The sequence below is a fragment of the Phalacrocorax carbo genome, chromosome 10 (assembly GCF_963921805.1).
Source record: "Phalacrocorax carbo chromosome 10, bPhaCar2.1, whole genome shotgun sequence".
Classification (NCBI taxonomy): domain Eukaryota; kingdom Metazoa; phylum Chordata; class Aves; order Suliformes; family Phalacrocoracidae; genus Phalacrocorax; species Phalacrocorax carbo.
Window position 1 is genome coordinate 20,688,379 of NC_087522.1, and position 24,031 is coordinate 20,712,409.

The following is a 24,031-nucleotide window of genomic DNA, read 5'->3' on the forward strand; positions in this document are numbered from 1 at the left end:
GTCTAAGGAGCAGTTGACATGGGACAAGTTACTACATTATAAGCATTTGTGAGCTCAGCAGTAGAGGTTAGTTTGATGCTGTGTGTCCTGCTTGCCAACTAAAGTTTCATTAACTTTTATATGATCCTTGTTCCCACTTTCAGGTCTCTTAACTAGAACTGGGAACAAGGTCAATGCAGAAATTACGGAGTTTACTTTTTGGTAAGTGGGATGTACAGTATATACTAATCTTTGCCTGGAAGCTTACAAGAACTCTAGGATAACATTGAAACTAGTAGAGGGGATGTAGAGCGAATGTTTCATATTGAGCTGTCACCGTCTTAATTGAATTGGAACACTAATTTAAAAAAAAGTCTCAGAAGAAAGTGTGTGTGTGTAGGGTTGTTTTAAAAAAGAAAAAAAACTTTGCTCCCCTAGTATAAGGTGGATATATGGGAGATCTAGGCAGGTATACTACCTTAAATATTTGCATAATCAGAATATTAGTTTTGATAGCTTAGGCTACAGTGTGTGATACCAAATAAATATATAGAGGGAGCATAGTGTGCAAAGCTGCCCTAGAGTTTTCGTCCCTGCCCTCTCCCCCTCCCTGGGGCCACTTTAGATACAAATATTGGTATTTTTGAAGGATGAAGCACAAGTCTGGTTTCTGTTCAAAAGTTATGGTCAAGATTCTGTTTAGCTTCTAAGAACTGCTGTTCCTACTTTCTGCAGGTGTTTATCTGCAAAGTGGTGCTTTCAGGTATCTGACAAAAATTATGTGCTGTCATTTGTAGGTTTACATGAACTGCTCATTTATCTTTGGTTCACATTGGTTTGTGAACAGGATCAAATGCTGAATGTTTTTAATCTTCTCATGGAACTTTGGCATGCTTGAGCAAAGAACAACTTACTGTTCCTGAAGAAATACCTTTATTTATTTTTTCCCTCATCCTCTTTATAAAGGTGAATTTCTCTAGTTAATGTTTTTGAAAGAAGCTAGTCTTAATTTAGAGGTAGGAATGTGAGTTGTCATCTTCTGTAGCTTCTAGTGCAGTTGCTGCTTTCATAGTTAAGGGTGCAGGGCCCTAATCTCACATAGAAGGTAGAAGGAACAGTGCAAGTGTGATCTTTGGATATCACTGGACCCACATAGATACCTTAAAACACCTAAGTTTATCTTGCCTCTGGGATATAAATATTGCTTCTTTCCTGTGTCGATGGTATGGTTCAAAGTATCATAAAGCATTAACCTGGTAAAATTGCTGTCACCAATCTCCATCAGCATGGGGGAGCTGTAATCATGATACTACATAAATTTCACATGTACCTCTACAAAATAAAACTGACAGCTGGAGAATGTGGTTTCCTTATTTGTTGCATCCTTGGGTTACGTACAGTTTACTTAAACAAGTATGAGCAACAGAAATAAAAAAAAAGAGTAATCTCTACAACTCTTGCCCTGCCTTTGCTATTTCTTCTCCTTGCAGCTTTCTGCAGCTCACAGACCTGTTCCTGAGCTTTTTTGACACTCTAATTAGTGATTCAAGCTTTAAAGAAAACTTCTCTTAATACTTGAAACTATTGTGGTCTAGCATTTGCAGTACATGCTGTGGTCCATCTGTGTTTTGAGAGCAGCCTCCTGACTAGTTATCTTCCTATTTTAGGTGGCAATTAAGGATGGAGGAAGATGTTCAAAAGAAAATAATAAAACTCTTTCTCTGCTTTGTCCTGAAATTGAAGTTGCTCATTCCAAACTCTCTCTGGAAGTTCTAGTCTGAATATCAGGTTTCTTTAGTCAATCAGCCTAAGTCAGGTTTTAAACTCCTGAAGTCATGTAGACTTACAGCCTCTTCATACTTTTGGTTAGACTCGGACACACTAATGTAATATAGCTACAGATAGTAATTCTAGATAGGACAGTTATTAAGAATTAGAAATACTGGTTTTAATTTGTTTTGTGTAATCTCTGAATGCCTCTTCCACAGCAGTGTCTGTGGCAGGTAGTTGGACAATATTTATTCAGTCTTCTCAATTTGTGTAGTAATTTAACTTCAGGTTTTTTGCTTGCAAACTGAAAAGCATAGCACTTGCTCTAAGACAGCAAACTTTAAGAAACTGATTGTAGAACTTAATAGCAGAAAGGAATGGCCACAACACTAGAATATAGCTCAAAAAGTATTTTACATGCTGGTGTACACCAGATCCTTATGCATATAATGATTAATCCTAGGAATCTCTACTTCCTGCTTGTTCCTGCAGACTTTATTTGTTGTTGTTACTAGCTTTTGTTAATCCATTAGTTTGTGTGTGCTGTCAGAATGTAGCAGCTGTGAGTAGTGTTGGTGTTAGGTTGTGTTATTTATGCTGATATCTGTTGGTTCACTTTTAGACCAAATCACCTCCTCCCACCCTGGCTAACTACCCAGTTCTATGCATGGGAGCTTATTCGCATTGACTTATTTTTCTACTTTGTAAGACATACTTTCATCATATGTAGTGTTTCTGAATTAATTATTCAAACAGGAAAGGAATTTCATCTTTTTGTGAAAGGTGTTCTTTGGTATATCTTCAGTTGTCATCATAATGTATGCTGAACTTAAATGAGAATTTTTCAGTTTAGACTTTAACTTAATTTTATGTCCTTATGTGTTCTTAAAATGCTTACATAAGGAATACTTTGTTAGGTTAAAGCTAGTGGAAATTATTGAAGCTGAATTTTGTATATATTTTTTTCCTTACCTGGTTCTGCCTATGCATAATTGATAATATCAGGTCAGAGAGGGCTCTGTAAACAGCCATCAGTAAGAGAGTGCATAAGTCTCATTGCTAAGCTGTACCAAAATGGTGGTTATTCACATCTTTGGTTAATTTGCTGGAGTCTGACCATAGTTGTTCTGCTAACTCATGGCTGGTTGTCTCTTCAGTTAACTTATTTTTAGTGAAGTAATATGTTCCTAACTTCAAACTGTCTTTTTTTTGGTCATCTCTTTGATGTAGGAAGGTTCAGTGGCCTCTTGTATGACCTAGAATGGTTCCCAAAGTTGTACCTTAATGCCTCTCTGAGATGACACCAGCTTGAAATGCCATGCTGCAGAATGAATGATGTTGCAGGTCCTTTAGTCTACAGACAGTTTGTTTATAATATTCTAGATTGATGTCCATTATATTACAAAAATTATTGCACGAGACCTTTCTATGAGACTAGCTGTCTATTAAGTGAGTCCTCCAGTGCTCCTGTCCGTTTCTGTCCCCTTCAGAGGGGCTTCATCTTTAGTTTCTTCAGTCCAGCTGAGGAAGGGCTGTATGTATGTTCTTTCTCCAGCAAAATGTTGGAGAGGACTTGCCACAGCTTTGAATCGTTGATTCTTGGCAGGCAGTTGTTGATCTTTGGGAAGGAGCAGAGAGTGTCAGTGTGAAATTACACTGCAGTTTCTGCTGTTCAGGAGTCCCCTGGATTCAAGAGAACTCTGTTGGGAGAGGAAAAAGGATGCCTCAACTTCTCTCCCTCTTTGCAGTTAACAAACAGTGCTGGGTTGGATCCCCGAGTTGTAGTCTCCGACTCATTTCACACCCCACTGTACTAATGGACAGGCCCAATTTGCTTTAGTTTCACAAATACTATATAATATAATTCATCTTTGACAAGCTGAATTGTGTTGAACTATGACGTGATGATGTTGAACTAGAAAATACTTTCAAACCAATACTTGATCTGAAAGGGAGAAATTGCTAAGGTGTAATAATATATATATATATATTTTGCCCATCCTTACTTTTGCTCCTTGATCCAGTCTAAGTTAAAAATCTGGATAACAAGAAGTGCCTTCAATGTGAGTCCTTTCCCTGCTCTTTGAAAGACTTCTATTTAGTACTGTTTATATTGGTTTATTTCTGGGTATTATAGTTGGACAGATAATCAGAAAGTTACATGTGTGTACATATAGAGGGAATTTCATGGCAGCATTTTGAAATGCCTTGTAGCTCCTAAGTCTTAATGGTTTGTGTGGACTTCACAAGGCAGCAGCTTCTGCAACAGTATATGGGGCACCTCGACCCTGACTGAGCTTCCTGTGTCAGATGGGCAGTATTCATGTGAAATACTGGGATATATTTGAGCCCCTGGTGTTTGAAAAGGGAAAAATTGTTTTGAGTTGGCATTCAGCATAGAGAGACAGTTCTTTTTAACTGGTAGGTTAATGTTCTTTTTTTTGTTCTTTTGTTTGTGTTGTTTTTTCTTTCATCTTTTATGTTTCTCAGTGACCCTGGTGGAGGGATTGAGATGTCAGAGTTCATACGAGAAGCAACTCCCCCTGTTGGCTGTAGTTCACGCAATTCTTATGCTGGGGTAGATCCAAACAGCCAGGTAAGAATTAAAGCTACTGCAGTTGTTGCTTTAGTACTGCTGACCTTGTAATCTGTAATCTTTGCTGGTTTTTTCTTATTATTTTACTTTTTTTAAATTGTATTAGTATAAAAACTTTTCTGTATTTAACTGCTTTATTAGGTGGCATTGCACTCTCCCAGCTGCCTAGCTCTTGCTCATCCCATTGTATGTTCATTTTAGGTATGCCTAGATTTCATAAGGCAACCTGCTGTCCCATCAGAAAGTATTCCCTTTTGCTCAGTTAGCTTTCTTCTGATTTAGTAAATCAAAATGGCTCAGAGCATAGTCAGATAAGTACCAAAAGCCACTGTGGTGGGTTTTCCTCTTTCCTTTTGGCGTGAGTGAGCTGTTGGATAGCTCAAGGTGTAACTTCATTGTTATGTTCTAACTTTGTTTGCCTCCCTTACTTTTGTTTGATCTATCATTTAGATGCTTAATTGGAAAACTTCAGTTGTGTTGAATTTGAGGAGGCTTCTCTTAAGTTTTCTTAGAACATACCTGCTGATTATCTCGTGCAATGCTAAAGGGCTTTCTGAAAGTTATTCCTGACAGTTCAGACTCTGCAGTCAAAAATGTTAATTTGCTAAACTACAAAGCAAGATAAACTGGTAGAAATCGAAAGAGACAAACTGGTTTGTGGTTTGTTTTTTTTTTTGGATGAACTCTGCAAAATCTTCACTGTTTTGACACTTCAATAGGGGTGGGAAGAAAGCAATAAATAGGGGCTGCTGCACACCAGATGGAAGTGCTGAAGAACTTGGCTCTATTAGATTTTAATGCAACTTCATTATGTCTAGTTGCCTTATAATTTCACTGGGGAAGCTGGTCTGTTTCCTTATTATCTCTGCTAGATTTATGTGTTCAACTTCCATAGCCCTGCATGGGCCGTTCCTTCTATTTGGCTTGTGATGTTTAGCCAGTCATGGCATCTTTCTTTTACCAACTCTTCATGAGGACAAGTAGACTGAGTGGCCACTCTGTAAGGCTGTGTTGACAATGAGCAATGCAGCACCATATTAAAGATACAGAAGCTATTTCTGAATGAAGTGGAAATCCTTGGTGTGGTATTACAATATCAAGTCTGTCTAATTAGCTCTCTGAGCAAGCAGGATAATATGGTGCAGTGTTATGCTAATGTTGGTGTTTTATCTAAATAATGCTCCATTATGCAGCATAGATGCTCTTAGAGATTTTCCTCTTTGAAGAGAGTAGGTATTTGGTAGTGTTCAGTGGAATAAGAAGCAATAATCCACCTAAGAAAACAGAACTAGGCTGAGGATCATGTTTCTTTCACTGGTCTTTGGAAAAAAACTACTTCAAACATAACAGTTTTAATGTTAAAGCATGTGAAGAAGCTCTTTGTTCTTTTCTGTATGCTTTAATGCTGACACTATAACACAGTCAAGCTACTGTGAAAGGAAGTGTAGTGTTTAAAATGTGTTTATGCTGATAAAATTAGTGCTCACTAGTCCCCTGTGAATTTGCAGCATCAAAAGGCTAAGTGAACAGTAAGCATCTGAGTTCTGTTCAGTTTTTTTTGTGTGAAGTAGCTTTCCCATGCTGATGCATTTGCATTCAGCTACCACATTCAGCAAGGCATGTTACTGAAGGGGAAAATAAAGTTGAAACATGGCAAAATGACTAACTGAAAGCATGCGTGACAGTGTAGTAAAGAAAATGCATTAAAGAAGCTCTGGCTGTTGGTTTGCACTGCACATAGCAAAGCCATTGTTCTTCTGTAGTATGGCTGAATAAAATCTGCACACATCTTCAGATTACCTGAAATTTGCTGTGCCTACAGAGAAGAATTAGTTGAGTTATGCTCTCTTTTTCCCCAGAGTCATTTGAACTAGGGATTTTTGAAAAACAGCATTCTGATAAGTATACAGTAAAATCAAATTGCCATCATTTTAATGTATCTTGGTTCAGATTTTGCCTTTGAGTGCTCTTTTCCTATCTTATTTCTGAGTGGTTTAATTGTTTGACACATGCATTTTTGTGTGTTATTTGGAGCTCTTTGAGAGAGTTGGTATTGGAAATACTATTGAAGGAAAGGCTAAATTCTCTTTAGCATATATACAAAATCTGCTACAAATTACAGGATGTATATGGAAAGGCAGACCTAAATGGCTAGTTAGTTACTGTATTAGGGGAGATATGTGCTGCTGGTTGGCCACTGAACATGGCTGAAAAGCAGATAATATAAATTTGAAATGTGATTGTAACTAATAGCCAAGACTAGATCAGGGAATACTGCATAGTCTTGCACTAACCAGTTTACTTGCTTTGAAGTAGTCTGTGTACTCAGAAACTGTCTTCAAAAGAAAAATTGCATTTGCAGGAATGAGAGGGAAGAAAAAGATGCAGTAAAATGATTAGGTTTAATTGATTTCGGTTTATTCAGCTGCCAGCAGGGACCATCCTGACATATCCCCTGTTCATGCTGCTGCCACTTTCCATGTACCAGCACTTAGGTTCCAGTGGTTACCTGGTCATTGGATCAACTCTGACAGATCTGAAAACTAACCCTGGTGAAAATAATGTATCTTTTCCAATGGGAGCAGTTTTTGGATTTAGCTTGGTGTTTACTGTGTGGAACAGTTAAGTTTTATATTAACATGGTGTTTAAGCATTTTAGGCAACCGTGATCACTGCATTAAACATTCGGCTTTACAACAGCAGTTATTAGCATACCACCACACTAGTAGTTTGTTTCCACATTAAGTATTTTCAAGGAATTCCTAGAAACTGTTTTTAAAATCGGCATAGTAAAATCCCCAAGTACATTGGCTATAAAACAGAACAATGTGGTGATATATAGTTGCCTTATCATCTCTGTTTGCAGTGGAAACAATCTGAGTTAGAAAGGATTTTGCAGCACTGTGCTGGTGAATGCTTTTGTGCCTTTGAAAGTCTCTCCTAGGTGTATCGGCAAATGCACGCATTGCAGTAATAGGAAACAACATTTGGGTAATTCCTGAAAGTTTACAGCTTTTTACATATTTCCCTGTTTCTAGGTTGGATCTGGGTTATCTCGTCTGGGAACAGCAGCAACCATCAAAGGTGAGATTTTTGGTTACTTGTTAAAATTACCTTGCAGTAGCACTTCAAATTACTGTTGTTTTACTATGGCATTTCCAAATACTGTCTATGTTGTTCATCTTCAAAACTTCTTTGTGAGCTAAGTACAGCATTTACTAATTGGAAGAAGTCTTCCTTAGAGTTGCAAATTATGTGCCTAAAACACCAGGAGAGAATATCCTGAAATCCCCTGCTGCTTTCCATGTAACAACAGGTTTTTCTTTTGCTTGTAAATGCAGAGCCAAGGGGTTGGTTTGGGTGGACTTTTCCCAACTATTTTGAGTTGTGTGCAATCAATCACCCTTCTGGTATTGTATTTCAATGACTTGATTATTTCTGGTTGCTTAGCATCTAGCAAAAGTGTTGTCTGGGACAGCCCTTGTGAACTCTGAGACCAAAAGATAACTTACTTGTAATATGCAAAGTTACTATCTTGTACATTTATTAAGCCAGTAATAAGACAAAAGAAAATAAGGTGTGATTTTTTTTTCCCCCCACTTTCCTTATCTTTACAAGTATTTTCTTACAATTTTACCCCTCATTTTTATTGGCAACCATACAAAAAGGAATGTCCAAATAGATACACCTTTGAGCAAAATAAAAATGAAAATAAAAGTCTTTATTTCCATTGGGTTCCATGTAAGACACTTTTCCAGTTCTTTGTGGAAGATCTGTGTAGTTGAATAAAAACTTTCTTATGTACAAAATCAAAGACACAAAGTGGACGATACTTACCTCTAAAAGATAAGAGAAATCTTGTGTTACTTGTGATTATTGTTTTTTACCTTCAAATGAAGAAATAAAAGCAACAGTCTTTCCTGAGAGGTGAGAAATCTTCACTGTATGTAGACGTATGTGTTAATACTTTGAGCACTAATACTCTTTCTTAAAACTCACAGGAGATACCGACACTGCGAAGACCTCTGATGATATCAGTTTAAGTCTTGGCCAGAGTTCTAGCCTATGTAAAGAAGGGAGTGAAGAACAAGGTAAAATTTCTTCTTCCTGCATAGTAAACATGGGATTTTGTTACCAGAGACCCTTTGCTTAACATGCTAAATAAATTCCTGCAATTCGTTGATAGACTCTAAGAAAGGGTATCTTGAAGCAGTCTGTTTCCTTTCTTAATTACTCTAAGTTCCTGGGATGCTTAGCGTGAATACTTTTAACTTTGGCTACATGTTACTTGTTCTGGCATCTTCCAGCAGGTAATAAATATTTACTGTGTTCTCTGTCTCTTTGCTGCTGAAAGATAGCTAGCTTACATGTCTCCAGACAGTCTCTCTCATACTGAAAGTGGCCTGGAATTCATGGATTTCTTTGTAGACTAATTTGCTTTGCTTTCTAGTACAGCCAAATGAATTTTTTCAAAATCAGGCATGCTTTTCTGTAGAGTAAATACAGAAAATAAACACATAAACACATTCTGTGTTTCTGGAGCTATAGGCTGCTTCTAATATGCAAGCTATCAGAATTTTGTAATTGTTTTTTCCTGGTATGTAAAGAAACTGCTAGCTTGCATTCTTCAGTTGTCCAATTTTGTTTCAGATCTCATTTTTCATTTAGCTTTGTTGCCTGAAAAAAATGTGCTCAGACTAAAGCAAAGCGTAAAACTGTAGGGAAATCTTTTGTTTGTTGATTTTAAAGTACCTGGTGATTAGCAGGAAGTTAACTCTGTGAATGCTGTAGTTCATTTTGGCCTATCCAATCAGACTGATGGGTTCCTTTCAGTTGTTACTGAGTGATTCAGTGCAGAAAGTATGTTTAAAATTGAGGATTATAGGTGGCTGTGGTGTTGTAATAGGCAGCAGGGTTCCACTCGATTCAGCTGAGTAACAGAACTGTTTGTGAAGTTACACATGTGCAAAAAAACTATACAAAAATTTAGCAATTATAGTAACTTAACTTGGCCTCCCGATCTTCTGTTTGTAGTGACAGTACCAAAAAGGAAAGTAGCCTGACTTTCAATACTTCCTGCAGGTGGACACTTTTACAGGAGACCATTTGTGATGGATAACAAAAAAAATTGTTCCGAGCAAGAGCGAACAGCAAATCCTCATGATTTGCTTTACACAGCACCAGTTCTAGAGGCAGTAAAACTCAGTAACTTTGTAGGGAGTTTCATTATACTGTCAATAGACTTGTGCCAGTGCCTGCATCCTTGCTAACTGTGAGCTTACTTGGTATCTGGTAGGAAAGGTGTGGGTTTTTTGTTTGTTTGTTTTTGTGTGTGTGTGTTGGTTATTTGTTTGGTTTTGGGTTTTGTGTTTGGTTTGGTTTGGTTTTGTTTGGTGACTTCGAAGTTAATGGCGTGTACCTTGTTTTCTGTAATAATTTTAAAGTTTATGTGAAACAGTTTACTGCATGTAGAAAATAAAACAAAAGGCTGTGTACCCTTTTATAATTAAGAAACTTTGGGATACATAAAAATATGGAGTCTGAGGCACACGAGCAATAGGAAAGGTTGGAGACTTGTCAGAATCATGTAGTCTTTTATTAGCTGCTAAGACCAAGCTGGTGTTGATGTATTTTTTTTGTTTGTTTTTTATTAAAAAGTCTGTCACGTTTGCCCAGATGCTAGAAATATTTTTAAATGGTAATGTGATGCATAGTACTTGCAAATGGATTTGTCAGTTTATTTACTTTATCTAATATAAACAAGCAGTTGTAAAGCACATTGTATAACTTACATGAATTTTCTACATGAATATTTTTAAATATGTACTTAAACAGATTTGGCAACTGATCGGAAGCTTTTTCGTCTGATGTCGAATGACTCGTTTGTCTCCATCCAACCTTCACTCTCCTCCGGACAGGATTTGCCAAGAGACAACAGTGACAAAGTGTGCCTCTCGAACAACCAGCTTGTGGACCAGTCTAAAACCAGTGCATGTGACACAGAAGTAGCTTCGCTTGTAACTCTGCATTCTCACTCCTATAGGAAGGATCATAGACCACGAGGTGTACCAAGGACTTCTAGCTCTGCTGTTGCTTTTCCAGATGCTTCACTAAATGACTTCCCTCTCTATCAACAAAGACGAGGACTAGATCCTGTCAGTGAGTTAGAAGCTTCCAAGCCCCCTTCTGGATCCAGAGAGTCCTTGGCTGAGAACTCTTGCATTTCAGGAGTTTTTCAATTAGATAACATTCTGAAAAGTAGCAGCCCTCAACCATTGGCTAAGAGTGGGAAGAGCAAATCCTTGAAAGCAGACAAAAGTGTGGACAGTCTGAGAAGCCTGAGTACTAGAAGCAGTGGTTCAACAGAAAGCTACTGCAGTGGGACTGATCGTGACACTAACAGTACCATCAGTAGCTATAAAAGTGAACATACTAGCTCAACGCATATAGAAAGTGTGTTGTCAGAGCATGAGGAGGAGTCTCCTAGAGAAGAGAAAAAGGACGGTAAGAAAAAGAACTGTGGTCTTGATTCAGAGGATGACAGTTCTACTACTGACAAAAGGACTAGTAGTGAAAGGACTGCTGTGGAAGTGAGCACTAACAGTGGTGTTCAAGAGGTAAAGGGTTCTAATGCATCCGATGATATGCACAGTCAGAAAGGTCTTGGTGCCTCTGCTTCAGAAGAGGCCAATAAGAACCCACATGCCAATGAATTGACTACACAAGCTGACAGGCCACCTGGGAAGGCTGCTGAACAGAGAGATGAGCAGAGTGAGAAACTAGCTGTGTTAGTAGATTCAAGAGCTTCTAAAGAAACGAGTGGAAAACAAAAGGAAGGAGATGTTAGACCAAAATCTTCTAGTTTAATACATCGAACAGCCTCTACCCACAAGTCCAGCCGGAGAAGGACAGGAAAAAAGCGGGCTAGTAGTTTTGATTCAAGTCGGCACAGGGAATATGTTTCCTTCCGAGGTGTATCTGGTACTAAACCTCACAGTGCTGTGTTTTGTCACGATGAGGACTCCAGTGATCAAAGTGACTTGAGCAGGACATCAAGTATGCAGTCAGCTCACCAGTTCAGCAGTGATAGCTCTTCCAGCACCACCTCCCATTCATGCCAGTCTCCTGAGGGAAAGTACAGTGCTTTAAAGACCAAATATGTTTCTAAAGAACGTGGGGGCACAGACCCTGAAAACACTCACAAAACCCATGTAAGCTCTGAAGGAATTAGCAAAAAACTATCTACACGTCGGACTTCTAGCACAAACAGTGCCAAGAATCGTGCCAGAGTATTAAGCCTGGACAGTGGTACTGTAGCTTGTTTAAATGACCCAAATAGTTTAATGGCACCAGGTAACATAAAACAGTTAACCACTTCAAAATCTGATTTGGAAGCCAAAGAAGGAGAGGTGCTAGATGAGCTATCTCTGTTGGGAAGGGCTTCACACTTAGAGTCAGTCACTCGTTCTAGGAATAGCTTACCAAGCCAGGCTACGTTTCCTGAAGGGGAAGAGCAAGAATCAGCAAGCGGAGGTAAGTAAATGACCTACCAGAACTACCTTGCTGTATTTTGTTAATGAGTCTGGTATCTATGGCTTAAGTTACAAGGATACTTAAGCACTTTCCTGTTTCTTCATTCTTGCTTAGTAAAACTGACAAAGCATTTCTTTCATAATCTCTTGGAAGATCTACAGAAATGGGAGTTGAATTCAAACAAATGTTATGAAATCTGTAGGTGGAGGTGCTACAGGTTTGTAACTGTCAGTCTTTGTTAACCAGAGCTGTGTCATAAAATTATTTGTTGTCAAATCAGACCTGCTCCATTGTATTACTCAAACTTCAAATTTTGTGTACTATTTTCAAAGTTAACAATAAAAGAGATGCTGTGCTTGTTTGAATGATTGTGCAGTTTAGAAAATTGGTAACATGGAAGTGATTGATTGAAGTTACTGCTGCCTCTTAAATGAAGTCTCTGGCATGGCTTGAGGTGGTATTAAAAAAACACAACCAAAGCGCTTACCATGCTGCCTTGAATTGTGCATTCTTACAGTGGTCTAGTTACTAAGCTGAATTCTCCGAGGGATTTGATTTTGCTTAGCTTTGCCATTGTTGGCTAGACAGTATTGTTTACTTCGGTGGTTGTTGTTTTTAGGGTTTTCTTTAGTTTTTTTTGTTTTGGTTTTTGTCCTCATTATGAGAATAAAATAACCTTCCTGTGCTTGAGAGAGGAATGTAGTTTCCTCTTAATTTCTATAATTATTGCTTTGCTTGGTGTAGTGTGAGTACTATGCTTACTGGAGGTAGCTGGCATTAATAAGATTAATAAGGAGCATTTAAAAAAAAATTTTGGAGCTCTTACTAGTTTTTTGCTTTTTTTCTTGGTTAGTTAGCCACATTGACTGCTCTAACTGGAAGGCTTTTTGTGTTATGGAAGATAAGTGGGTTTAAAATAAGTTTTCAGAGCAGTATGGGATTGCTAAATACCTTAGTCTGACTTTTGCAGTCTGACTTCTGGGATTGTTTGAGGGGAGTACCTACCAGATAATCTGGATCTTGTTAGATAAGTACACAAATGCTTCATAAAATTGTGTTTTAGATCAAGACATGGATATTTTTAAGAAATTGTAGCAAATTTACTGTCCTTTTTATATAGACTGCCTAAACAAAGATAGTGACTCTTCCATCTTTAAAGGAGAGACTTCCAACTCACAGTGATGTATGACAAATAGTTCTCTCCCCCCCCGCCCCAACATAAGAGCAAACTCTAAAACTCAGTACAATTAATTAGGGGGGCGGGGGGAGGGGTGGTAAAAAGTGTGCTATACTAAGTTCAGCTGTGTATTGGTTACTGATCAAATTTGACTGGTTTACAATTAGCTCAGACCTATTTAGAAAATCTGCATATATTGGTACTTTCTGTCTTTCTGTTATTCCTAGTAACAGAGTTTTGCAGTAGCTTTAATGAAAGAGTCCAGGTTGCTCTTTTAGTACCAACTCTGCAAGCTAAACACTCAACGCACGTTCTTATTATGCCTTGTTGGTGTGACAGCTCTTCTTTATGTCTACTGAGAGGAATTTGACTAATAACAGGTCTGCTTCATGTATTTATCAATTTGACTCTCTGCATTCTTTAGCTCAAGATTTATTTTCACTTTGGTTTGTGTTACTACAGCTTAAAACTGTTAAGGACCCTCCTTATATGCAAAGGAGGATTAATATACCTACCGTACAGAATATGTCAGGCTTCATATGCATTCACCAGTCATCAGTAGTCCAAAAGAATCAGTGCATGACTGATTGCTGTATATTGCCAAATATTTTGATTGCTCTATTAAAGAGTGAAATGTTGGGGAAGACCAACCCCAACACATTTAAAAACAATCTTAAAGTTACAAATCTGTAGCAGCTTAAGCTTCCCAGTCTTGCTGTCATTCTCACTGGACTATTCTTTTCAGTTTCCTCTTAAACTTCGTTTAGATAATGGTCATTGAGGTTGTGAAGTATTTTTAATAAATGGTGAGCACCCAAGTATTACTTGTCCATAGATTTCAGGCTGACCTTAAGAAGCAGTCTGGATTCAGGTTCTTCAGATTTGATGGCATTATATAATTAATAACACTTGCTGTATCTTATGTTCTTATTACCAATAGGAAATATTTTCTTTATGATTGTAAGAAAGGAATGTCATTCTGCTTTTTCCGAAAGCAGAACAAAAATATCACCTACTCTTCTTTAGCATTACTTAAATATTTATGCAGTCATGTCTAGCATCAAGCCAGTAATTATTTTGAATTTATCTGTTCATGACCAATCTGAATTTCCCACTATTGAGTTATCTTCATCTTTTGGGCTTGTTTTTAAAGAGATACATTGTAATATGAATATACATCATATGGGTGTATGTGTATAGAAATTATTTGAGAGAATTGTTATTTTTATTTACATGTAGCGGATAAATTACAGAATAAACTTGGTTCAGATTTTCATGGGATCAGAGGATATTGGTTGGATGGGACTTCTAGAATTTGTCTGGTCCAACCTCCTGCTGAAAGGATTATTTTATAATTTTACATAAATATTTTTTAATTTCTGAAATTGCATATGGTAACTCTCCGAAACAAGTTATTAACAGATGCATGCTGGATAGCCAAAAGAGTAGTATTAATACCACCTCTTCAGTCAGCAGCTTTCAGTTCCTATTTTTCAAGTATGACTTAAATCGGTAATTATAGCTTCATTTTATCTTTAAGTCTTTGGGGAGTAAACTAAAAAGTACATTCTTACTTGTTTGTGTAACTGCTAAACATGTTTCGTAATGGATATGGCCTTTAGTAATCTTTTACTAAGCAGGATGCTATACAAACTTGTAAATATTTTACTTCAGGTACAAGTTAGCAGTTTCATTTTTTTTATCCTGTTATGCCAGGAAGTGGTGAATGACTCACTTTTTACAAGATAACTTGTGCATTTGACTAGAAATTGCAGTTCATTGAAATGCAGACAAACAGCACTTGAAAATTCTGTAATTAAATACATGTGGTGCATGTGTAACAAAAAAATGGAATATGTCTTAAAATAGTTGTTATCCTTGTCTAACTACTCAGCATCTAAAAGTAGCTAGTGAATTGATGGTTTATGGCTTGGATGAAAGAAGTTGTTTCAATGTCTAAAATTTTGCCTAGATGTCTAGTAATATTTTGGAAATACCACCTTGATACTCTCCTTTATCTGGTTTCTGTCAGATGTGTGCTGTTTCTGGATTGCTGTTTGTAAAGATTTAAAGAACCAACATAATGCTGTATTTGACACAGTGATGTTTTGTAAAACTTAAGCTGATCTGAAAAGTCAAATGTTCTCCCCCAGTTGTATATTAACTGTAAAAGGTACACCGTTTAAGATGCTACTCTATTTTACAGCTTGCTGTAATTAAAGGTTTATTTATTTATTTTAAGTTCTTGAGTTACATACCCTTTTGTAGATAAAACTGCATGTGATGTAATGCATTTTTCCTTCTGTGCAATGCGTAGTGATATTGAAGTAACAGCTCATACTGTTCTTCTGTGTTTCGTGGTCTGCAGTACATCTCTACAGGCAGGCAAAGTAGGGTTTTGTGAGCTTGGATTAGAATCTGGCGTTTTGTGTGGCATATGGAAACCTGTTCGTGTTTTCAGTCTTTGTGTATTTGTACATATATGCTTCGTGTATCTGCCTGTAATCATTAGACAGTATCCTCTCCAAAGTTAAAAGTGCAATTCAGTTCTCTGCTACTCAGCCAATGGTCACGTCAGCTGTTGCCAACAAACCGCTTTTTTCGTACTGTGCTTATATTACATATGGTCTACAGTCATTATTTATTTTGCCTGTGTTGTAGAGCTGTTCCATGCTTCTGATGGCTTTAGTTTGATATGTTTTCTGCAGCTGGAATTAACACAGTTACAGAAGATGGGGCCTCTGGTCTGTTTTCTGGGATTCCATCAGTTCATGCTCACACTGCTAAACCGAACAGTTTTGCATGAGAAATCTAACTCTGAGAGTGTTTAGAAATGTTAGAAACTGAAGAATTTGTAAAGTTACTGTAACCTGGTTGTGTGTGTGTTAGCTGTCTCTGTTCATGTCTTCAGCGGGACCCCTCCTGTAACTGGATCAGATTAAGCAGATTAGCCAGTAGAAGGGCTCTCTCCCATATGATGCTTTTTATTGGAACCAAAAGACTGTATTCCATTACTTGATTTAGATGTCAGCTAGCAGTGACAAAGTACACAGCATTTGGTTCAAGCATTACATAGAAATTCTAATGTTAGTCCTTGCCAATACCTGACTTCGAAAACATCATGTTGTTCTGTCACAGCTTTTGTGTGTAAAGGTTGAGTTTAACAGAATTACCTCTGATTTTTTGATATCTTGTCACCTCAGTAGAGGCAAGATGTTGCAGTTCAACAATTTAAAGATGTACACACAGTTAGGAGTGATGTGTGAGGCTGAAATGGAATTCTGCAGTTTTGGAACTTAACGGTGAAATAACACTTGGAATGAACCTTGCATCTGCTAATTGTTAGTCACTACCTACTAAAGCAAAATGCAGTTTTAATACATTGTGTTGGGACTCCATCCTGCCTGTTTTGTCCCCTTTCTGGTATTCATGGATACTACAGGGGCTTTCATTAGATGGCTTATGACTGAAATAACTACCATCTTCGTGATATTTTGTGGTTCCATATAGGTGGTGACAGGGAACAAGCAAACAAACAGAAACCTCAAGTTTTGTCCAACTTGCAGCAGTGGCTGTTGAGAGCCAGGAATGTGTGTAATTGCTTGGCAAAAGCCCTGAGTACTACTGGTAACAGACTTCCTGTTACTTGGTAGGAACACGCTCCTTTAGTGTGTCATCTACAGGGTAGTAGATATTCTACCTCAAGTTCTGCCAGGCTGCCTAAGGGAAGTTCAGGATACTTGATGAGAAGTGCATGCTGCAGCATTACAGCATATACCCAAAGTTAAATAAGAAGTAAAATATACTTGATATAATTTTTGTTTGGTTGTTTTTTTTTTTTTCCTTGGGAATATTATTTATAAAATCTGACCCTGGTTAAATTCTCTAAAGCCTCCCAAAGAAACCATAAGTAGTAGTTCTTTTAAAACACTTCCCACATTGCTGTGGGAATGAGCTATTTACATGTCTTAGATTGATAATATTTGTACAACTAGTTCTCACAATAATTTTTACTTGATTTGGAAAGAATGATTCAATTTTCTTGACAAGTAGCATGTGGTGTTCATAAAATTGCCAAGTATTCATCTCAAACAGGAGTTGAATACAAATTTTTGATACTTGGTATAAACAAAGCTGCATCTACTAACTTAAGTTTATAAGCTGCTTTTTTCATTCTCCTTTGCAGAGGTACCTGGATTTATTGTTATGCATGCAGCAGAGTTCTGAGAGTTCTCAGAACTGCAATGGAAGTGCTCACGTTGCTGCCAAATATAGCTATGAGATGTAATTCCAGGATATATTGAAGTTGGCTACTAATTCACGCTTGGTGTTATAGTTAATAGGCCATTCAAAGCAAACATGACTCTTTGTGTATGACATACTCACATAGAATACCACTTATGCCGGAAAGGCTGTGTGTTCTAAAGATGTAAAGCACCTTTTCCTTAAGGTGAATAAATCCAAACACAGTCAGAATTGTTTCATAAAGATTAATGTAGGTTATGAACACTTATCTGCTGCATGAACATGCCACTAGCTATTGATACCCAAATCCCTGGATATAGGGACTGTATTGGGCAGGGGATCAGGTTAGGTCATAGCTTTAGCTCTTTGACCCCAAGTCCATCAACATTATAGTCAAGAAGTCTGTGAGTAACATCTAATGTTTTTAAAGGTGGAGTAACTCAAGTGGGAAGTACAGTGAAGTAGAATAACTGAGACTCCTAGTTTTATAATTGGCATTAGTATAGAAATTTGTCTGTCAAGCTGGCCTGTGAAAATGTTTTGTTCGGAATTCAAGAGAGATGGTTTCATTGTCCTGGTTATTCCCTACTTGACAGTGTTTTATATTTCAGATTGTTGTAGTGACTGGTTTGACATAATTGTACACATTCTTCCAGCCTAGTCTCAAACTTGGGTCTCTGGTGGTATTTTTTTTCCATACTTTCAACCACAACACTGAAGTCTTAGGCTTTACTTCCTTTGTTTCTCTTTCTTTTTTGTTGTTGTTGTTGTTGTTATGTTTGTTTGGGTTTTGTATTGGTGACAAGCTTTCCTTCTTAAATTGTGTGTTGTTTTTCCTCTGCCCTATTTTCTAGCAAGAGTTTATATTTTAGAGATGTCCCTCTGATCTTTGTTTCTCCTTTGGTGCTCTTATCTCCATTCTTCAGATATTGGCATTAGTCATGTTTTTCATTAAATGTCCACAGTTATAATATTATAAGCCAATAGTTTGCCTTTTCATCAGAGAAGTGTAAGAAATCCCTGCAATTGTGGGTCTTATAATGGTGCATAATCCATAGTGATTAATAACTCTATACTGAAGAAATGGACTGAAAGGACTCCTTTCTACTTGGGTGTCTTACAACTATGTTTTAAAAATAGTGTTAGGGCACGTGAGGATAAACTGCAGATTCCTCAGCTGTGAGGAGAGTGGTGGTGTTAACCCATGAATGCATGTGAGAAGTATGTCTTTTCTCAGGTTTTGAACACAAATGAGATACAGGTGCTCAATACAGAAGAGCAAAATTTCAGCCATTTGGTTTGGCAAAGTATGTTCAGTGTTAGAAGACAGATTTCATTGCTTATGTGAATGCATGAGCCATAAAGTATTCATTTCAGCTCTTGCTGAGAATTTGTAGGGTTGGTCACTACAAGTAGTTGAAAATAGACCACGATTCCCCATTTGATAGGGTGAGAAATGGCATGTCCAAGCATCACTCACATTCCATGCATGCATTTAACCATGCTTAACCTGACTAATATTCAAAACCATCTAGCCTTCAAGTAATGTATTTTTTTCTTTTTTCCTGAGAAGAATGAGGGGCACTGTGTTTTCCACTGTGTGGGTTGTTTTGTTTTTCTGTTTTCTTTCCTGTCAGACTGAAGTTTGCAATTTTTGTCCTGAGAACTCTGTGATTTTCCACATGAATACTTTCCCTCTGTATTACCTTCATACCATGTCTTTCCAGGAATCTTCTTACCTGGGAAGAGTTTATCTGTATTTCAGAATTTTTCTGAAGCACTGGGTTTAGTGTTTTTGCCAAAAGAAAAATGAGACGGGACTTCTTGATGCAGTAAAATTTGGAAATTCTGCTTTTTCATCTTGTGCTTCTTTTGTTTCTATCTTCTGAGTTTGGGTTGAAGCAGTGGTACATACCTGCAGGATGATGTTGTAAATGTTTTGCCTTGTATGTGTAAATATTCCATTTCGAAAGAAAATATTTGCATTTTATGTTTCTTAAAGCTAGTTGTATTGTACATTTGTATAGTTGTGTAAAACTTGGAGTCTTCAGTTCTGTTTAAAACTTTGAGGAACTACGGAGGTTTGCATCAGAAACACTTGTGTAGTATAGAGAGAGAAATTTTGGAAAGGCATAACCTGCAGGCAGGGTATTTCAGCCTCCTTTCAGATACTCCTAGCTGTTTGGCAAAGGGATGTGAATTACTTGTTACTCTAAAATTTATTGTAGAGAAAATTCTAGTCTTTTTATTGGGAAAGTGTCATTCCAACTCTGATGATAAAGTGATATCCTCATGAACTTCTAAGTGTGTAACTGCTGATTTGGCTTTTTTCCAATTAGAAGTGTAATGAAAGAAAAAAGGATGAATTTTAATAAATATGCATAATATTCATATGCACAGTTCAGTTAACAAACATAGAAGTGAAATTATTTCCTCTTTGAAATTAAATGTATTAGAGTTGGAAATAGGTGTGCGAGGGTTAACCTCCACCTCCTCTTTTTATTGATCTCTGGGATGTAGGTTTGCATTTCTAACCTGTGCACTTTGAACTTCAAACTAGATTTTTCTGTTTGAGAACAGGTAATGTTGGGAGCTCAAATTCATATTACAGCATGCAGAAGAAATTTATACTTCAATTTCTTGACATAAATGAAGGGTAGCATTTCAGCATAAAAGTTTAGAATAAAACAGAAAAATAGAACAGTCTTCAACAAACACTCTGTAAGCTGAAAGGCTTCTTTGCCTTTACTGATTTACTTAAAGTAAGCAGGAACCGTAAAAATATAACCTATGTTATCTCTCCCTTTTAGATATAGATTTTGTATATGAGTGTAGATGTTGGAACTTACCTTTCTGGAGTCTAGAGTAAGTGGTTGTAAGAAGAAGCATCAGAGAAGTGTGAGTGATGGTCTTAAAGATTTATTTAAAAAAAAAAAAAAAAGCTGTCCCACAGTGATACTTTTATTTGTTCGTTTTTGGTTCTAAACATTAAGCCACTGTCACTTTGTAAATATTAAAGGAAGCTTACTTCTGTTAAAACAAAGTTATTTCCCTCATCATTAAACTGTTCCTTCTCATTAAAGACAAGTAGAAAAGCAAATAATATGTGTTAACATGAGTAGCTTTCCATACTGTTTTTTTTTAAATCCTGTGTGTTCTTTAGAATGAGGGGTTTTTCTTATAAAAACCTCAACCAACCAACAAAAAAACCCCCAAAACAACAACCCACAACAAAAAAAACCCCAAAACAACAAACAAGCAAAAAACCCCAACCAAACCCAAACTTTGCTCAGTTGGGATTTTCATACTCCAAACAATCCGTAATCCTTTCTGCCCAACCAGCTGCTTTTTTTTTTTAACTAACTTAGTCATGGTTTCAACATGTAGCTTCTTGAGGTGTTGCATAATGTTAGCAGACTCAGGGCTTCTTGGGCTGAAAAGCTCAGTCTTTTCAAAAGAACTTGCAGTCTTGCTTGATCCTGAATGTTGCCACCTACATTCAGGAAGAGCATATATAAAAGATGTGCTTTGAACAAAAAATTTCAAGATAAATCAAAAATCTCTTGGTAGATTAGGTAGAAAGCTACACCAAAATCTACTTTTGTTTTTAAAGATTAAAGTGAAATAATGACAAGTTAGTAAATGCCAGAAGTATTTGCCTGTGCAGCTTTGGATTTAATCCCCAAGTACATATAATTTTTTTTGGTCTTCAAACGTATTTATTTTCCTCACAGGACTCTGCCTCAGTCAGTGCTTGAGGTAGACTTGCTTTAGTGATAAATTGGAGCTGTGTAGGAAGCACCATCTCCGTCTCCATAATCTGAGTTTCAGTTATTGCAGAATTTGATGTTTACTGAATAAAGGATACGAAAAGAAAAAGATGTTGTCAGTATTAAGTATGCTGCCTTGAAGAATTGCCCTTGAATGCTGCTTTTCCTAAGTAGTTGCAAATGGTAATTAAGATGTAATGCTGATGTTTTCCATCTTAATGGTAATTAATATTTTTACATTTCATTTACCACTAGTCACTCTTCTTATTTCCTGGTGCTTAACTATGGCCTGATTAGCAGAAATGTGTGGAATTGCTTTTGCATCTGAAGTCAGTGGAAACTGTGTTGTGAATGTGATTTTTTTATATGTTGATGTATACACTGGAAAAATTGAGCTTTACAAATTGGCACCCAAAATCAGTGGGCAGTTTTGACCTCTTGTGTTAATTTAATCCACTAGAAAAAAACTCAGGATTCATACTATCTTGTTTAGTGTGTTTCACTTTCTCAGTACTTAGAGTATGAGATCTCTAAATAAATCCTTGAAGAAATTAGGCTGTGTATTAAATCATAAAGCTGTATATTCAATGACAAGAAAAATGTATTTCAGCAATAATTCAACACACTGAAAAGGAAGTATCATCTATTCATGCTTAGAATAACAAGGAGCAATCCCACAGTTTTCCTGAAAACATGGGAATGGACTGAATTAAGGATATCATTAACTTTTGACATTTTGGTAATGAAATGCTTGTAACTTTAATGTTGGTCTTACAGTATATCTCTTCATGTAGCTTCTTAGCTTTTAAAGCAAACTACAGAATGACATTTCATATGCAGTATTTACTTGATAACCTGTGGTTCATGTGTGGAATGAGACTTACTCCATGCAGCTTTTATTGCTTGAGCTATGGCAGTAATAGCAGTAACAGGTTGCTTAAGGTTGCTATTCGCTGTAGGCCAGCACTAGATTCTTTGTTGGTAAGTTTTGAAAGCTTAATGACATGAATATTGTAACTTGAAATGTGCTTAAGTGAACATGGACTACTCTGCCTGTGATCTTTCTGGCACAAAAGAAGCATTGCTCCCTTAGTGTTTTTTCTATTTTTTATTTTGGCTTGACACAACCCTTGGTGTTCACGTTCTAGTAACAGGCTTCTTGGCTACCAAGTTGTGACTTCCCCTTCAAGATTGTGATTCTCCTCTTGCACTGACTTCATGTCAAGTTTGGGTGGTGGTTTTTTTTGTTTTGGTTTGTTTTTTTGGGGTGTTTTTGTTTGTTAGGTTTTGGCAGGCTAGTGAAGGAGGACAGAAAAACGAAACAAATTTTCTCTGTGACCCATTAATTTGAGTTCTCTAGTGCTCTGCATTCAAATTGGTTAGTAGCTTCCTTGGTTCAGGAGGAAGACTGAGATTGTGGACACACCATGAAGCAGTCAAAATCAAAGTTCTTCAGACTGTGAAGCTTAGCGAGCATGGGTAGATTTTGGGGGGGTTATCTGGAAAAATTTTAGACTCCCTTGAGTACATACAAACTTTTTTACAGTGTTGCTTTATAAGTGGGCCAAACCTTTTGTTTGTTTTTGTCTGGGGAGTTGAAATAACAAAAAAACCTAATCCTTACAAAGAAGTTATTCTCTCGGTCTCAACCCCCCTGTTCCTCCAAATCATTGTTCAACTAGTCTAAAATGAGCAACATGTATCCCTCGGTGCTTATGAGGAAAAAGAAAAAAGCAGTTCTGTTTTGTCCCCTGAGGAGGTGTGATGAGGTTAACCTCAGCCCTACCTGTTTGGCAGAAATTATAGCACTGAAAAGAGTATATTAAGGTGAGGAGTGGCAGACAACCTTTCTAGGTTGTCCTTTAGGATTCTCCTTTAATTATCTATTAAATGAGATAAAGGGTCTTAAATGAGATAAAGGGTATTAAATGAGATAAAGGGTGAGATCAGTCTTGTTTCTTCCTGCCCTGTGTAAATGGAAGAGATTTGGGATATCCAGCTTTTTTTGCAACCTGGCTATTTGGATCTGGGGGTGGAAAAAAAGTACTCTGTATATTGAAGAACACCCACCCCCTACCCTCCCCAAACACCCACATTTTTGCTAATATTTGTGTGTTGTGATCCTGTCGTGAGGCAGGTTATTTGAACAGTCAAGTGCGTAAGCTACTTTTGTTGTTGCAAGTCAAGTTCATTAACTTGGGGAGGGTCAGGGGGAAGAAAGGAGTCTTAAGTTACTGTGTACGTAACTAGGATGGGTGCTTATTTGACCTAAAGTCTGTCTTGATGCAGCAGCACAAGCCAGCGAGGAGACTGTCACATTTCGTCGTGAACGCAGCACATTTAGGCGTCAGGCAGTACGACGCCGGCACAATGCAGGGAGTAACCCTACCCCTCCTACATTGCTCATCGGATCACCCCTCAGGTAGGGTATCTAAATGTTCCACCATATTTAGCATGCATGCAGCAGACCACTTCTCCCCACACCCACCAGTGTTGCCAGAAAAAGCACTTTTTAATTCCTTCCCCACCATAACCTCCTTGAGCTGTCACTGCATGTCACTGTGGGCTTGTTGAATTGTGCATGTATATGTGGCACTATTTTCAAAATGATCAGGATAGCTAGTCTCTAACATGTTATAGCTGATTTCAGATTGATAACAAAACGAACTAATGCTAACAAACTTAGACTCAGTGGTTTTTATAAAAAAACTTCAGAAACTTTTACTTTCAAGCAAGGAGGAAGAAACAAGAAAATATTATTCACCACTCCTCATTTTGGTTTTCGTTAAAAAAATAAGCATTAGGAACTAGTACTGTAAAGACTTTTCACATCTGTAATAGTGAGAGATAAGCATAATAAAATGGCAGAACATTATAAAGAGCTAAACCGTATGTGCAAAGGTTCCAAATCTAAAATACAGGTAAACCATTGTAAAGAGGTGCAGGATGTTCATACAGCAA

At 37.3% G+C, this 24,031-nt stretch overlaps 1 protein-coding gene across 9 annotated transcripts in view; it reads left to right on the forward strand.

Annotated features, from left to right (window-relative positions):
• Positions 1-24,031, forward strand: part of PCNX1 (pecanex 1) — a 91,856-nt gene that overhangs the window by 10,126 nt on the left and 57,699 nt on the right. For 4 of the 9 annotated variants that reach the window (XM_064462364.1, XM_064462367.1, XM_064462369.1 and 1 more), the window contains exons 3-7: positions 4,240-4,345; positions 7,384-7,429; positions 8,347-8,436; positions 10,181-11,878; positions 23,360-23,492. In XM_064462364.1, the coding sequence (XP_064318434.1) occupies positions 4,240-4,345; positions 7,384-7,429; positions 8,347-8,436; positions 10,181-11,878; positions 23,360-23,492 (2,073 nt within the window). Of the gene's footprint in view, positions 1-143; positions 202-4,239; positions 4,346-7,383; positions 7,430-8,346; positions 8,437-10,180; positions 11,879-23,359; positions 23,493-24,031 lie in introns of all 9 variants that reach the window. The other 5 variants (XM_064462371.1, XM_064462372.1, XM_064462368.1 and 2 more) reach the window with 4 other exon arrangements.